The 17,398-nt window shown below is 39.9% G+C and overlaps 1 protein-coding gene across 4 annotated transcripts in view; it reads left to right on the top strand.

Annotated features, from left to right (window-relative positions):
• The window catches only part of LOC105478290 (sortilin related VPS10 domain containing receptor 1), a 596,134-nt gene that overhangs the window by 521,843 nt on the left and 56,893 nt on the right, over positions 1 to 17,398 (top strand). For all 4 annotated transcript variants that reach the window (XM_071069161.1, XM_071069160.1, XM_071069162.1 and 1 more), the window contains exon 19: positions 12,431 to 12,617. In XM_071069161.1, coding sequence (XP_070925262.1) covers positions 12,431 to 12,617 — 187 coding nt within the window. The remainder of the gene's footprint in view (positions 1 to 12,430; positions 12,618 to 17,398) is intronic.

A 17,398-nucleotide genomic window follows, 5' to 3' on the forward strand; every position in this document is an offset into this window, starting at 1 on the left:
TTGTAATAATATTTTTGGCATCCCCCAGTAAACTATACTGGGGGTATAGTTTAAAGTAAGAATCATGTCACTCCTGATTGCAGTTCCCACATCTCTGTACAATGTACCTAACATATTGATAGAAATTCAATAAATGTATCTGGATTTGGATAGGCTTCCCCAAGAAGCATAGAGATAAAACTGAAACTTAAAAGGAAAAGACTCTTAACATTTGAAAACCAGTCAAAACATGGTAAAATCTTCATCTGAAATCTAAATCTCTTCCTTAATCCTTTCCTAGTGCATATCCTAATTCTAGCATAAGAATATCAATGAAAACATTGCTAAAACCAGAGCAAAGATAACTTCTTATTGACAGAAAATAATTAAAGGCTAGGTACACTGATACTAGTTTGCAACTTCATATACAGTAGTATATGCTCAAGCCAGAAAATTACAGATTTAATATATGCAAGAAATGGGTTCTTTCCTGCAAATAGCATATGAGGTCACCCTCAAAACCTAGATTACAGAAATGCTTCCATAACACAATTCCTCCAGAATCCCACAACTTGGCTCACCTGATGTGTTACTCAGAAAGCCACATAGCTATTCTGAGGTTGATGAAAAATTCCAATGTCATCAATACCACCTGCCTCATTTCCTGCTGCTTTTAGGGTCCTCTCCAAGTGTACTCTCATGACAGAACCTTCATTAGCAGCACAAGGCAAAGGAGCAGTCGTACTTCCATCCCAGACTCACTGTGGCAGATGAAAGAAGAACACACGTGCGCACACACACAAGCACACACAATACATTTAGGCATCATTATTGCCTTAAAAATAAAGAACAGTTAATCCAAGAACCGACTGGAAGAGGAGTAGAGAAGTCCATAAAGTTGAGTCTAAGATGCTGAACATTTTCAAACTATACCTGACTTTTAGGAAACTGATCGAAGGTGTTTTGCACTGAGATTCAAGCAGGCAGTGAGAGGTGGCATCTCTGTGCTTGGAGACTCACTCAAGATGGATGTCCTCTGGACCACTAATGAGAACCTAATGAGCCTATAGACTTTCAACACAATAACTCAGCTTCCCAGAGAAATCCAATGCAAGGACCTGAAGGCACAGGATAGATGGCAAAGGCCCTAATCAGTCTGAAGAACTCAACAAAACTGATTTGGGAGGCATTTGTTTGAGAGAACTGGTAGGCAGAAGTAGTATCTGCGTGTTAAGGAAGATAATTAAATCTGTTTTAAACAGCTGTAAGAGTAAAGAGATGCAATTCTCTGCATAATTTAAGATTTTTAAATCTAAGGCAAGGGATGAAAATTAAAACTTTGATCTGTATCTCATTGTCTTAATACTTCAATTTACATACAAAGACTGAAACTTAATAAGGAAAATTCATGATTATCACTTTTGTGAGATTTAACTCCAAAACGTGAGGACTGTGTCCTCGTTAGACAGATTTCAATGATTCATAATTTCATATACATTGAAAGACTTAGGGGAGCATTAAAGTACCCACAGTGTAATAACACTTCATAAATATTGCGGGATGCTGTCAACCATCAGATGGTAGAGAAGATGGCTGTTGATAAAAATTTCTACGAGATACTCACTCGTCTGAATTCATGACAATTTGACCTACTTTCTCATCTGGAGAAAAGGTTATTTGGAGCCTTTAGTGGTGGCACAAAGGGTTAATAAGCAGTGTTATGTTGAGGCAGGCATCAGTTTCTTTTCTTTCTTTTTTTTTTTTCAGACACACCCTGTTGCCAGGCTAGAGTGCAACGGTGTGATCTCAGCTCACTGCAACCTCCGCCTCCTGCGTTCAAGTGATTCTCCTCCCTCAACCTCACGAGTAGCTGGGATAACAGGCACGCACCACCACGCCCAGCTAATTTTTGTATTTTTAGTAGAGACAGGGTTTCACCATGTTGGCCAAGATGGTCTCGATCTCCTGACCCTATGAGGCAGATATCAGTTTCTAAGTCAGCTTAGTTCTGACATAGACACCTCAACTGGTTTCTTCTTCCATACAAAGGAGTGGAAGCTGATTTCAGTGAGCCTTGAAGACTTGAGGTTTTCTCGTGTGTTACTCCTTTCTCCATTCAGCATTATTCTCTTTGACTCTAACAAGGAAATTGAGCCACTTAATTTCTTCTCACTTGGTGTTGTTGAAGGAAATGAGGCAGGCAATATGGGTTGTCTTTAGCTAGAAGCCTAATGTCTGAAGTTCAAGTTGGATTGGTCAGCAACCCTTTCTAAGGCTCCACTTTTCTCTCCCCTGAAAACAAATGCAACTATATTGGAGTATTGCTGTTCTTTAGGATCTCAATGAAAAGATGTTTGCTAAGAACTTTAGTCTGACTTGTATACCTGGCTCATTACTGACAGTTCCAGTTCAGCAAACATCCCAAGGCTGGATTCATGAAATAGTCTTCAGTTTGAATTTTCAATCTTCTAGTCTGCCTACTTTAGGCCCTGACAATACTAATGTCCCACTTCATCCACCTGGGTGGTCACCAGCCCTGAATCAAGGTTTCATCACACCATGCAATCCTCATCTGAGTGAGTAACTTCCTCAGGCTTCTGGCTTTGCACTTTGCCATTTGTTACTCTATGACCCTCTGCTCAGCTGCTCAGTCCTCAAGCTGGTCTACCATTAATGTGCAGTGGAAAGTCTCCACCTTATGACAGCAGCACTTGAGTAAGTTCTGCATCTTTACCTGAGATCTGAGCTTATCTCAGCAGCACAAATTGATGTTAGAATATGTATGTGTTGATTCACAATAATGCTAATAACAAGAATAATAGAATTGTAAAAATCACAGATTATCTGACTTGGAAGTGACAATTAGGATCATCGGCTCTTCCCATGTTTAATTTACAGGTAGCGAAATTGAGGTCCAAATAAACAATGTTTTTTGAAGGACATAAAACTAGGTCTTCTAATTCCCAGGTTGCCACCTAACTTTTGTAGGGCACGTCTTTCACATGCAGCACCTCTTTAAAATGAATTTCACAACAACCTAATAATTTAGAAGGGGGATGAAGTGACTTCCAGGGCAAGAAATCATATATCCATTTCATAGAAGAGGTCTTATGACTTGGTTAAGACCACCAAGTGATACTAGGTATAAAAATTTAAGCTATTTAAACATGTTGACCGCATAATGCTAAAAACAGTATAGTGATTCCAGCGTTATAGGAATGGTATCTGTGTCCATGTGCATTCTCATTGATTAAAATGGTATTCACCAATATGTTAACAAGGTAATCTGTGGGTGATATAATTATGGGTGATTTTAATTTTCTTTGTCATCATTTTATGTATTTCTATATTTTACCAATGAATATACCATGCCTTTTTTTCTCTTTTTTTTAAATTTCTTCTAACCATGCTGACATATTTCTGTTACATATTTTACTACTAGGAAAACCTGGTTCTCTAGAGATTTATTCCTAAAGGAAACTTCCTCCTATTTTTAAAGTATATATAATTTTGTTCTAATTACATAGCTGAATGTTTTTACTTTATGAGTGAATTTCAAAAGTCATTCAAAAACATTTATAAGATTTATGTCATTTGGCAGCCCCCTAGTTTTCCAGCCAGAGCCTGCTGATGTAATTCCTACAGCCACTGTGCAGTGGTAACAGTATAGCAGTGCCCCTTATTATCTAAAAAGTGCTTCCAAACTGCAATGGGTCAAGATTCTGAACCTCTCTATACCACAATATCTAGATAGAGTACAGAGGCCCCAGCTCATAGTCATTATCTGCTTACACACGCTAAGTATTCCTCCTGCCTTATATATTCTGTTCCATTTTAAACCAGACACCAACTACAGAACACACAAAAGGGAAATTTGGGATTCAGTGAAATACATGGTACTACCACCCATTTCCAAGGGAAGGATTAAACCACTTTGTGATGTTGCTATTGGAATGTCTTGATCTGGGCATTAGATCCAGAAGTATTTGGGTTTTTAGTTAGTCAAGTCCCAAGGATCTGAGACCTCACAGAAGGGCCCGAAAAACAGCCATCTTCATTTCATCTGAGAGAAAGTGAAATGTCATAAATCTAGGCAAATGATTTGGTGTGTTCAAAGTGTGCTGTCTCTGGAATTCCTGGCCTTGACAGATCTGAGTTCTCTAGAAAAAATGTAAAACCTTCTGCACTATCCTCTTCGCAGTGGTGACTCTTCATCTCCCAGGTCAGAGCATCCAAATTCACTGTAGGTTTTGCTTGCAGAGAAGCTCAGGAGGCGTGCACATTTGGAGAAAGACATGTGCTTTAGAAAACCATCTTTGAACAGACAAGAGGAAAAGGCTGACAATACTCTGTAATTATGCAGGGATTTGAACATCTTGAAGTCACTGTCCAGAGCTCAGTTTTGAAACTGAAGAAACACCTATAGGGTATGATTCAAACCAGACATCCTGGGAGCACTCTGTCCCAGCTGCTCTGGTGTGGAAACTTTGGCTTTCAGCAGTGGCAGCACCTCTTGGAAGAGAAGTCAGAGAGGACAAATAACTTGCTTGGGAACAGAAGATAGGTTGTGTGTAGCTGCCTTTTATCCTAGACTGGTTTTTTCTTGTTCTATAAAAGCTCAGTTTACTATTATAAAATGTCACATGAGAAGGTCCAACACAATTACAACATTTGTTTCCTGATTAGTCATGTTAGACTTTGTCAAACACTCACACCACCAGGAACCCTCACAAACACATTTTGAAGCTTCTGGGGTATTTTATAGAGCCTGGCATATTACACTGGGATCATCTTACATCACTTTGGCCTTCCTCTAAAGGGTTGTAGTTAGCGAAGCTTACAAAGTTCTTTGGTTTCACACATCAGTGAATTCATTCTTTAGCACCCATCTGGGAATGAGCACCAGAGTAGTTTGAGTGTTTTCTGTGAACGAGTTGTAAGAGTGCTGGACTCAGAGTTAAGAACAGCCTGATTCAAACTAGTCTTGTGACTCTAGGCAAATTTGAACAGGTCTGAGTTCTTTCAGGGTTGAAGATTGATGTGGTTTGACTCTGTGTCCCCACCCAAATCTCATCTTGAAATGTAATCCTCATAATCCCCAGTGTTGAGGGAAGGACCTGGTGGGAGGTGATTGGATCATAGGGGTGGTTTCCTCCATGCTGTTTTCATGATAGTGAGTGAGTTCTCAGAGACCTGATGGTTTTATAAGTATTTGATAGTTCCTCCTACACACGCTGTCTCTCACATGCCAGCACACAAGACATGCCTGCTCTCCCTTACACTATGATTGTAAGTTTCCTGAGGCCTTCCCTAGCCAGGTGGAGCTGTGAGTCAATTAAACCTCTTTACTTTATAAACTACCCAGTCTCAGGCAGTTCTTTATAGCAGTGTGAAAACAGACTGATACAAAGATTAAAGAAGATAATATATAGAAAGTAGTTGCTATTATTTCTGATACAGTAAACTTTCAAGAAATGTTTTCTCTCTTCTCCCTTAGTGACCACCCAGGGGATCTTATAGAGCAATTATTTTCCTTTTCTATTTTTTTTCTTTAATGAGAGAGTGTTTCACTCTGTTATCCAGGCTGGAGTGCAGTGGTGCAATCATGGCTCACTACAGCCTTGACTTCCTGGACTCAAGTGGTCCTCTCACGTCAGCCTCCCAAAGTAGTGAGATTACAGTCATAAGCCACTGCACCCAACTAGATCAATCTTACTTGCACTCTCACTTTGTGTACAAAGTCACATGCCATAGTTCACTGTTCTGAATAAACACAGGAGGATAGCTTTTCTCTCCATGTATTTACTACACTGGCTGATGAAATCTCTTCTTTGAATACCAGGGTACATTGAAATGTTATTTCCTTTTCCACTTATTGAGACTTGCTAACCTGAGTCTACCTCCTTAGAGTAGGGTGTGCAGGATAATGGTGAGTTACTTTTATTTCATATGCTCTACTCTGCCTAAATATCCTTAGTCATATAAAGAAATGGCTGAAATAATCTGATTTCCTTTCTGTCACTCAATGCTGCTTGATGATGTGTGAAAAATCTTACTTTGTGGTCAAAAGAACACAAAAATAACAACATAAATTCAGCTGGTTATATTCCATCATCAGTCAAAACAAAGTCTGTGTTACATTGGTTATTTCCAATGTATGTAAATCCATACTAAAATATTTACAGTAGTAATAGAGGTATAATGTTGTATTTTGTAATGTTTCTTGTGTTATACAGTCCTCTACCCGCTTTTAAATTTGGAGAAATAGGTATTTCCCCTCATTCACTCCTTTCTTTTAATCCTGCTGATCCCTTCCTGCCCCTCACTTCACTCCACTTCCAGGGTAATCAATATTAACAGTCTGGGCTACCTTTGCTATCACCTTTCTCCGTACTCACACAAACACACACAGATTTATTACATTTACTGTGTTATTTGTTGCTTTTTTTAAATTAAAAATGGGTTATACTAGTGATTTTTCTGCAATGTAATTTGCTCATACAAAGCTTGAGTCAGGGCCACTGCTGTGCTTGCATGGACCAGGTTCTGATATACGAGCCTGGTATCTGTCTACAATGGGTCTCTGATGCCTTAAGGGACATCTTGGAGTCTCATTTCTGGACTGAGGCTGTCCGTGTTGAGTTTCCATAGCATTTATTTTCCCATTCTTCTGTGAATCTGTGTTACAGGAACTGATAGGTTCACACACCTTTCATTGCTCAGGTTAATATTGGCTTCCTGGTGGCCATTTGATATATTTGTTTTTCTATTCTAGAAGTCAGCAATGCCCTTGGAGAATAGAATCATCACGTGGACTTCATGTGGGTTTTGTGCCTTTCTCAGGAACTTCTTTTGAACTAGTCTTCTCAATTCTGTGTCTGTATTAGGACATGTGACTAAAGAGCATTAGATCTAAAGAATTTTATAATAGTCTAGATGTTTGCCAGCCTGGATTTAGTTTCAGAAATGATTTCTTTTGATTTATTAGATTGAAGTATTTTTCACTTAATTATACACATGACTTTACTGACTACTGATTATGAATACCAATTGTTTGTCATATTCTCTATCTTCTTTATGGCTTAAACATGATACTGTTTTACTAGCGGGTAAACAGAAGCAGAGTGTTGAGTAAATGCCAACCTATCATTGTTAGAGAGGAAGAGTCAAAGCCAGGAATGCAGTCAAACAAGAAAAGAAAATAATACTTTATCTTTGTTACCACCTTCCTCTTGATCTGAGAGAAATATTGCAAGGAATTTCAATTAAAGAAACTCAAAGAGAACTGAACTGAATAGGTCAAGTCAAAGCACAGATCTTCTTAAACCCTTTTGTAGGTCTCTAACTAGCTGCGTGACTTTATACATCTTACTTAACCCCTCTGTACTCCAGATTTTCTGGTGTATCAAACATAAATAACATCTGTCCTTTCTATCTCCTAGGGTCCTAGCATCCACATGAGATAATATATAAGAAAGAATTTTGACAAACACAATAGAAATGTGCAATTTTCAAATTATATGGAACTAAAAAGGATCATTTGCAGGCGTTGCATTAAGGCACTGAAGATACAGCCATTAACCAGACACTTCTCAGACCCGTGGAGTTCACACAGTCTACCCTAGTACCACCCAGCAACTCATTTTTCTAGCGAAGTTTACTAATCTTGTCTGCATATGTATTATGACACTTTTGTTTGTGATTATGCTCCAGTCCACGAACAATGAGTTTAGTCTTTCCATTCCCAGCCTTATTACAACCTTAGTATTTACAATCCTAAAGCATCCTGGTAAAGCTTTTTCATCATATTAAAACCAAGTAAGAATAGCATCAACTTGTGCTGTAGTGTTCATCTTCAGATGAATCTGACCACAAGAAGACCTAATATTCAACAATCAGAATGAGAGGACCTCAGCCTTTGCTACAGCCCAGCATCGGCTGCAGACCTCAGACTGCAGCAGGACTGGGCATCCTCTCAGAGGCCTCAAAACAGTGCTGGATCTTGGGTAGTAGTTGGACATCAAGATTAAGAAATAAGATTAAGAAATAAAACTCCTAAAAGAGAGGTTGATATCAAAGGCTCAGAATTACTGATTTCAAAACCAATAAACTATGAGAATTAATTTTGACAGAAAGGTGCATATAATTTTCTGCTGGAGCTTGTTTGTTTGTTTGTTTTTTTGTTTAATCTACTATCATCTATCCTAGAATACCTCCAAATTGGCTTTCCGGCACACTTGGATCCCCTTCCAGTTCATCTCCATATCATAGCCAGAGTGATCATTTTTAATTAAAAATATCATCATGCCATCTTCCCTTAAACCCCTACTTAGAACACTTGAATCATTAAGTTGATCTCACAGAATAGGAGAGTAGAATGGTAGCTACAAGAGGCTGGGTAGGGAGAGATTGGTTAATGGGTCCAAAATCACAGTTAGACAGGAGGAATAAGTTCTAATATTCTATAGCACAGTACAGTGTTAACTATCATTAACAATAATTTATCATATATTTCAAAATAGCTAGAGGAAAGGAATTTGAATGTTTCCAACACAAAGAAATAAAAATGGTTCAAGGTTATAGATGTCACAGTTACCCTGATTTGATCACTACACATTATATACATGTATTGAAATATCACATATACCCCCATAAATATATGTGACTATTATCAATTAAAATTTTACAAACATTAAAAAAATTAAAACACTTCAATGGCTTCTCATTGCTCTTAGGAGAAAGATAAAATCAGGAATTTGACTCACAAGTCCGAAAAGGTATTTTTCTCTGCTTTAACCTCATTTGGTTAAATGTTCTTGTTCTCTTTCTCTTTTTCCTCCTTCTTTTTTAATTTATTCAACTGTACTATCTCCCTCTACCACAGGGCCTTTGCACATCTGTTCCCTCTGTTCCCTGGCCTACACTCTCTCAGTTGTACCTCATTCATTCATCTCCTCCATTTGGTTAATTTACCTGCTTCTTTCAGGTATTCTCAGCTCAGATATCACTTCCTTTTGGAAGCCTACTTTGAAATTCCCAATCAGATCAGCTCTCTAGTCCTGCATATTGCAAAAACTTACAACTCCATGTACCTTTCCTTCATGTCACCCTGCAATAATTTTTATTTGCATAATTAGTTAATTAAAGTACATGTGTTTCACTAGTGGTCTGTAAGCTCATGAAAGCCCAGGCCATATTTGTTTTGTTTGTTTGGCTATTGCTTGCTTAATAACATTTTCCATTTGGTGACTGACATGAGATAGACACTCAATAAATATCTGACAGTTGGGTGAACGAATGACCAGAGAGTTGGTAGGGTGAGTATGCCTAGTCAATAGTTATTAGGACTTGGGCTGTCATCCCTTTGCTCGGTTTCTTTTTCTCTGAAAGTGGCTGGCATCCTTGCTTCCAGCAGTCATTTGAGCCCAGGAACACCAGAATCTAATGAGAGATGAGCCCCAGTATGAAGCTGTTACAGTGGTATTAGTCTTACCACTCACCTGAGAGCTCCTGAAGGAAAAGGCATGGAATCTAGTTTGTCCACCTTTAGTGGAAAGTGACAACAGGAATATAATTTGCTGCTTTCTGCTGTCATACACGGCCCCTTGACATTCTTATCTCTTAGTGCAGAGTCCAAGCCCAGAGGTCTGTCCCAACATCAGGAGGTCCTGGGGACTTCACATTTGGTTGGAGAATTCCATGCCTTTGTCTTCAGGGGCTGTCAAGTGCATGTTAAACTTAATACCTGATTCTATCATCTAAAGTATGATCTGTTATATAATTATATGTAAAATACCTGACCTAACACCCTAATAGCCTGACTCTAAAGGAAACCTTACTAATGCACTAGTCCAAACTTTGAGTAGCTCCATCCTTTCACCTGTTATATAGGCAGAGAACATTCCATGAATGGAGAATGAAGAATCCTATCATGAAACAAAACGCAGCAAGACAGACAGTAGACATCAAGAGAGATAGAAATTGAAGGGCTTTTGTGTAACTGGTCTTGATGCAGGACAACAAAAGGGAAGTGATGAAGACCAGACAGAAAGGGCAAGGCAAGGTAGACTCAAGCAATGGCAGCCAAAGTTGTATTCTTCCCACCTGTGTGTCTGCTCTCTCTCAGTGGAGGCTGAAGTAGAGTTGACTGAAGGTGTGAATCTCCCCTCTGTCCTTTTGCAAATGATGGCCCCTGCCTGATGCTCACTCTGTTGCCACAAAGTACATTAAACTTGTCTGTCTCCCTCTTCCCTCATGTCCTCCCCCTCTCTAGTGGAAACTGCATTCCTTGTTTTATTCCGTGGATAACCCCAGATATCCTTGCTATTTCCCTCAGATACTTGCTTCAAAAGTGGGCTCTCTCCCCATGCCCACACCTAGGGCTGTCTTCCTGGCAGGTCTGTTAAAAACTAGGAGTGGAAACTAACTGGAAACAGAATGAGAAATTGATCAGTCCACTTTGGTTGTTTAAATGAAGGACACATCAACAAGAATAGTTGACATTTATATTTATTAGTGAAGGGAATTCAAGTAAGTGCACAATGTCTGGGCTTGTGGATATTTATTTTGTAGTTTTGAATGGAATTTCTCTTTTTACCCTAGGGTAGAATTTGTGCCTGTGTACTTATTGAGAGTCCACTGCTGTGAGTCCCACACACAATGCTTGGCTGGGCATAGAGCAGAGGAGTAGGTCACACAGATTCATAGGATTTGAACTACTTTTCTTTTCCCTGTGAATTAATCTTTTAAATGTCAACATTTTAAACTTGGCCTTTTCAAAAAATATGATACCATATGAACCTTACTTAATCGAAAATACATTTCTAGTTCAAAGGTTTTTGTTTTTTTCTTTCCTGAAAGTGGGAAAGGCTAACAGCAACAACAAAATTTGTTAAAGGATGGACTGTGTGTGAAGGAAGCTGGTTTTTGTCAATGGGGTCTAAGCAACATTTTTCCTTAAGAATCTAAACTGTTGTTCCAAAAGGCCATTTCTTTTTTTTACAGGTCTGGGATTTTATAATGCAGAATTTATCTTCTTCTGCCTACCCATGGGAAATTTGGAACCACACAATTTCAATTAAGCTTTAAAGGGACAATAGTAGGTCTTTTACAGCTACATTGATTTACAGTCATTTTTATGTAGCATTTTACAGATGACTAATTAATCTGTAATTAATTTCCTGCATAATTTTTACAACAGCTCTTTAAGACAGTAAGGTATTATTATACCCAGTTCATAGATTTGTCACTGAGACTGAAGGAGACTGAATGACTTGCATGAAGTCTTCCAGCTTGTTAATGGCACATGAGAATTCATGCCCAGGAGAGCCTTGATTGCCCACAGTGCTATATTCTCTCTATAATGAGTGACCTGGAAGTGCAGAAAGGTGGGTTAGAATCCCAGGATCGCCACTGACTAGCTGTGTTAACCTTGAACAAGTGATGACATCTTTTTTGACTTCAGCTTCTTCATCTGTAAAGTAGATCTGTAAAAAAGATTGCCTACTCCTCTCTCCAGACTAGACTAAGAATCTGTGAAGAATAACATGAGATCATTTTGATAGTTTGAAATGCTGAAGCATAAAAAAATTAACCATTATTATCTCAAATAATAACAGTGCTGAGTCCAGTGTCATATCAGATATCAGGCAAAGTGTCTTCCATCCTTCCTATGATACAATTAGGGAACGAGAAATAACGAGGGGAATTCGGGTTGAGGGGTGGTCCTGAAGACACAGGAAGTGGAGTGGTCCATTACCATGTCAGTCAGGAAGGCTAAAATTTTTTTTTTTTTTTTTTTTGAGATGGAGTCTCACTCCATCATCAGGTTGGAGTGCAGTGGCTCGATCTTGTCACACTGCAACCTCTGCCTGCCAGATTCAAGCAATTCTCCTGCCTCAACTCCCCGAGTAGCTGGGACTATAGGCATGTGCCACCATGCCCAGCTAATTTTTGTATTTTTAGTAGAGACGGGGTTTCACCATATTGGCCAGGATGGTCTTGATCTCTTGACCTTGTGATCTGCCTGCCTTAGCCTCCCAAAGTGCTGGGATTACAGGCATGAGCCACTGCGCCTGACCCAGTAAGCTAAATTTTTTAAGCTGTGTGTGTACACTTTTATCCTTGTGGATGCTAAGACTATTACCAAAGCCTTTGGAGGAACTGAATATCACATTGCAGCTGATAATGAAGCACTATTAATTTTCAAATCCCTGAAACATAGTAGTTGGTGTCCTTCAGATTTGGAGTGTATCCATCATAGCAAACTCTTGCCTGCCAGGGAATGTCACAGGGATTCTGTCAAAGGCAGGCAGATGCTCCTAGCTGTAGGAGTGAGCCAGGGCTGCTGTCATGCCTGAGCCAGGGACTAGGACAAGCCATAGTCCCCAGTCCCCTAGGCAGGAGCAACTGAACACTGACTTCTTCCCTCTAATGTTGGGCTGTTTTTCAGGGTGATGTTCAGCGGACACTCATCCAAGTGGACTTCGGCGATGGTATCGCAGTGTCTTACGTCAATCTCAGCTCCACGGAAGATGGGATCAAACACGTCTATCAGAACGTGGGCATTTTCCGTGTGACCGTGCAGGTGGACAACAGTCTGGGTTCTGACAGCGCCGTCCTGTACTTACATGTAACTTGTATGTTATTACTGTTGTTGGTTTATGACCTATCTTAAACATTGTGTCCTTTCAAATCGAATTCACAATTTTGTATCTAGAAGAAGTGCACTAGTTATCTTTTAGCAGAAGGGGAATGGGGAAGAAATGATTAAGAGACCAAAATAAGGAAAGAGTAAGAAGACAATCAAAGAGAATTTGAATAATCCTGGACTCTCTGGATTGCTTCAAATTCTCATTGCATTTCCCCTGCCTACCCCGGCTGCCTTGAAGATGCGACACTTGAATCTGGAGGCTGGGCCTGAGCAACTTGCAGAGCTATTTGGTTGAAACAAAGAAATTTGGTTTTGGGCGGGTCGGAAATTGTTGTAAACAATCCACATGCACCACTCAATCTAATGCATTGAGAATTAGCCCAAGTAAATAAGTTTCTCACCATCTGATTATTTCCATCTTATCATAATATGTTGCTATTAATAATCCTTTTAGAGTTTTGCTTCTTTTCTAAAAAAAAAATGTGTTTCCTGGGCTTCTATCTGGGATGACTTGGTGTTAGAGAGAAGGTGGTATAGAGAGAAAGAGTATAAAAACAATGTTAAGGAAACTATGGTAGAAAATAGTTCCAAGAAATGCTAAAGCTTTTCCCTCATTGAGGATTCTAAAGATGTGAGTAAGTACGATGAGACAATAATAACTTCTAAGTTATGTGTGCTCATGTGTCATTCATATGTTAGGTGTAAGGGGTTTCCCAGTCATAGGACTTATGTTGATTACTAATGAAATTGTTTCCTTTAAATGAAAGTAGCTCCTTTATATGAATGACCTCGTTCAAATATCAAGTTTTAGTCAAGAGTCTGAAGGCAGGCATCATTACTCCATGCCTCTCCTCTGCACCTTGCCCATGGAACAAAATTGAATACAGAAAGTATCTATTAGAACATTTTCTTTTTTAGCTGCTGTGGTCCAGTGAGAGAGCAAGACTATTAAGCAATGACCAAGAGATGTTTTGGTTGTTGAATCTTCCTAACATGTCAGTAATTCTGATCTCTGTTTCCTGTACTGTCATGGCAGAGGTGCTTCAAAGAAACATGCACTCCTTTATTGGGGTCTAGACAAAGTTACACATGATTCTCAGTGTGCCAACTCAGTGTGTCTATTTTTGGCTACAGTTTACAGTATGTTCCAGACTTTGTGCTAAACAGGCTCTTAATGTATATTATCTCACTTCTCAAAACAGTCCTATGAAATATGCACTATTAGTAACCCTATTTACAAAAAGTGTCGAGGTTCAGAGAGCTTAAGTTACTTGCTTGAAGTGGCCAACCTACTATCTAGCAGAACCATGCTTCAGACTCAGGTCCACCTGCCGCAAGGATCCTAGCTCTTGCTAACTAAGGTCAGTGTCAGCGCCAAGAGTGGCTTGGGATTGGAGGAGCTGTCTCCATAGCTTTTACCATCTACCTCCTACTCTTTACAGATCATCTTGAAGAAACAAACATTTTGGATAGAAGCAGTGTGCTTGTTACACAACTACATAGTTCAGGACTCACCACGGGGGCTGCCTTCCATCTAACTGCCATCCCTGACTCGTCCTATATAGACATTCAGGACTTGCCACTCACTAAGACATAATACCCCCCTATATGTTAGTATGTAGGGAAATGATAGCAATGGTATCGTAGAAATGGTCATGGTAAAATATTTAACAATACATCACAAACATTAATGATTAGTAACAAAAATAACTTGCAATAAAAATGACAGCACATTTGACGAGAATGGCTCCTACCTAGATCATATCATATCTCATAGCTTATTCTATAAGGGGTAATTTTGCTAGAGAACTATCTTCCTTACAAATTACAATTGTGTTCTGTACACCACAAATTTGTTATACATCTACCATAGTCCAATCATATGTAAATACTGATTTAAAAGCCAGTATCAGCTTCTGATCTAAATTTTCTGGGTCTCCCATTGAATCTTCCATAGCTTCACCTCTTTGTCACTCTGTAGGCTTTTTCTCATTCCTATGTGTGTGATCATACCCCTTGAGGTGTCTACTGCTCCCCTGCAAGACTCCTCCCTAGTTAACAAAATCCTGGAGAGGAAAACAACACACACAGAGATTGTCTCTGCTCAAGATTAAGGACTGCCGAAACCCTTCTAAAAGAAACTAGTGTTTTATTCACTTGCAATACTTTCATTTCATTAGCCTAGTTGATTGGATAAAATATTTGACCTTAATCTTAGAGGAAGATAATTTGTAATGGAATGTTTCGTGTTCTGATTTTGATTTTGTAGACTCATCTTGGGTTAAGTGGTTGGATAAGCATGCCTCACATAATGGAACTTTTTTCTAAGCCTGGCTCTTTGGTACTAATTGTGTTAAAAACAACGTCATGTTTGAAGCTGTTTGCTAACTCACATACATATAAACTCATGTCATAACTGTTTCAGCAGATTCTGACATGCCCGGTTAGTACCTCCCTCCTAAAGGATCCAGGGCGCTTTGCTATGCACACAAACTCATTTTGCTCATCTTCACATCTATACCGTAATAGACTTCTGGCCTTGTCTTTCAGATGGAGAAATCAAGGATTGGAGAAGCACTGTGACTCTGGCATCACTTTACGCTCAAAGCAAGTCAGAACAAGAACATGACTGAGTCACACTCTCAAGCATCTTAAAGCTGGAGGGTGTCATGAGTGACTGTAGGTGCCAAAGTGCAGAGGTGGCTTTATAGGGGGAAAAAAGCATTGGACTGAGTCGGGCATTCTGACTAGGTCCAGATTTTGGTTCAAACTCCTGGAGAAGTCACTCCGTCTCTCTGAGCCTCGATGTTCTCCTCTGTCAAGCAGATGCGCATCTCATTCCCAAAAGTCCCATCAAGCAAAATATATAGTACCCTGGCACCTAGTAAAACTTGATTTTTCTATCATCATAAAGTAGCATATACATTTGGACTTAGTGGATTGTGAAGGAGAGTAGAATTAGCAGCAACTCTTAGCTCACCAAGCCTGTCCTCTGCCCCTCCCCCATTCCTACCCTGGGGGCAATCCTGAAAGCCCATTGCCTGTCTCACATACATATTCTGACCACTCTCCAGTGCAGAAAGGTGATTTGATTCCAGACCAGAGGGTTTGAAAAAAAAAGATGGGTTTGCAAAGGTCATCTGAAACAAATGGAGCCGATGTTCCTGCCTAGTGTTTCAGGAGTGGACCCGGTCTTGCTGGGTGCCTGGTAATCTGTTGTAGCCTGACAGTTGGTAATTCCTTGGGGATAGTATTCACTGTGCTCTGCTAGTTTGCAAACTAATGAGACACGTGCTGCAGCCAGTGTTGCCTTCAGTCGGATGGGGCAGAGGATTTACAGAGCATGCAGATTTCTGCTCAGAAAGCTGCCCTGTCGCAGCCAGTCTTGCAGAAAAAGAAATCAGTGAAGACTGCAAACTTGCAGAACAGGAAGTGGAAAAAAAAAAAAAAAGATAAGGTGGATCTTCTAGTCCTTCCTAAACCACTTCCCTTAGCTGTTCCGTTATGTAGGAGCCATGTGCAGAAGACTTTCTGGCCCCATCTTAGAGTAAAATTATCTGTGTAGCTTGAAAACCCATGTAGTTTTTCAACTGTTCACACCATCATTTTATTGACCAGCAAATGTCAGACTAGGATTTTGTAAAGTGTGACTTAATGAGCCACCTACCCCCAAATTAAACGATAAAAATGTAGTGTTCTGGGTCTTATCCCAGACCCACTGAATTAGGATTCCTGGAAGTATGACATCATAATCTGCTTTGAACAGATTAGTATGATTTTTATGTACACTGGAGTTTGAGAAACTCTGTTTTAGGATCTCAACTTTATGGTTTGAATCACTCTTATTTCTTCTAGTAGCTTTTTTAAACATTGCAGACAAATAGCAATATGATATGTGCACAATATTTAATTAGGTGGCCAAAGGTCTCCGGAACATAAATGCTGCAGGCAGGCCAGAGCAGCCGGTACACACACACACGCACACACACACACACACACACACGCACGCAATGTGCAGCCTCAGGAGTCAGTTGTTTCCTGCCGCACAGAAGGGCTATAAACAAGAAAAGAGAAGGGAAACCCAATTCACACAATTCCCCAATTCTTGCAACCACCTTTCCAGAAAGATTCATATGGAATGATGCAGCGCCACCTACTGTCCCTTTTGTGCATCGCAGGCACCTGTCTGAAGGAGCCATATCTGCCCGTTCAGCTCCCTACTTAATGCAGGCAGCCTGCTGGGAGCCTCCAGGGTCTGGAGTTTCACCTCTGTGGCTCCATTAGGGTATACTGCCTAATGGATGATGAACAGAAATGGTCAAAGAATAGGCTTTTGGATAGCAGAAACCAGGTATTTTAAACCCGTGAAAAGTAAATGAATAAAAGATGCTGTGGGAATCTGAAAGATAAATTTCATATGTGTATACATATATAACATATATGCATGTAAATGCGAACTTATACAAACACACACATACGTATTTCAGGGCCTACAAGGCCAACATACTGTGTGTCTTGAATTTCTCTTACAAAATTCATCACTGGCCGGGCACGGTAGCCCATGCCTGTAATCCCAGCACTTTGGGAGGCTGAGTCAGGCAGATCACCTGAGGTTGGGAATTCGAGACCAGCCTGGCCAACATGGTGAAACCCCACCTCTACTAAAAATACAAAAATTAGCCGGGCATGATAGCAGGTCCTTGTAATCCCAGCTACTCGCGAGGCTGAGGCAGGGGTATCACTTGAACCTGGGAGGCAGAGGTTGCA

This window comes from Macaca nemestrina, chromosome 9 (genome assembly GCF_043159975.1).
Source record: "Macaca nemestrina isolate mMacNem1 chromosome 9, mMacNem.hap1, whole genome shotgun sequence".
Taxonomy (NCBI): domain Eukaryota; kingdom Metazoa; phylum Chordata; class Mammalia; order Primates; family Cercopithecidae; genus Macaca; species Macaca nemestrina.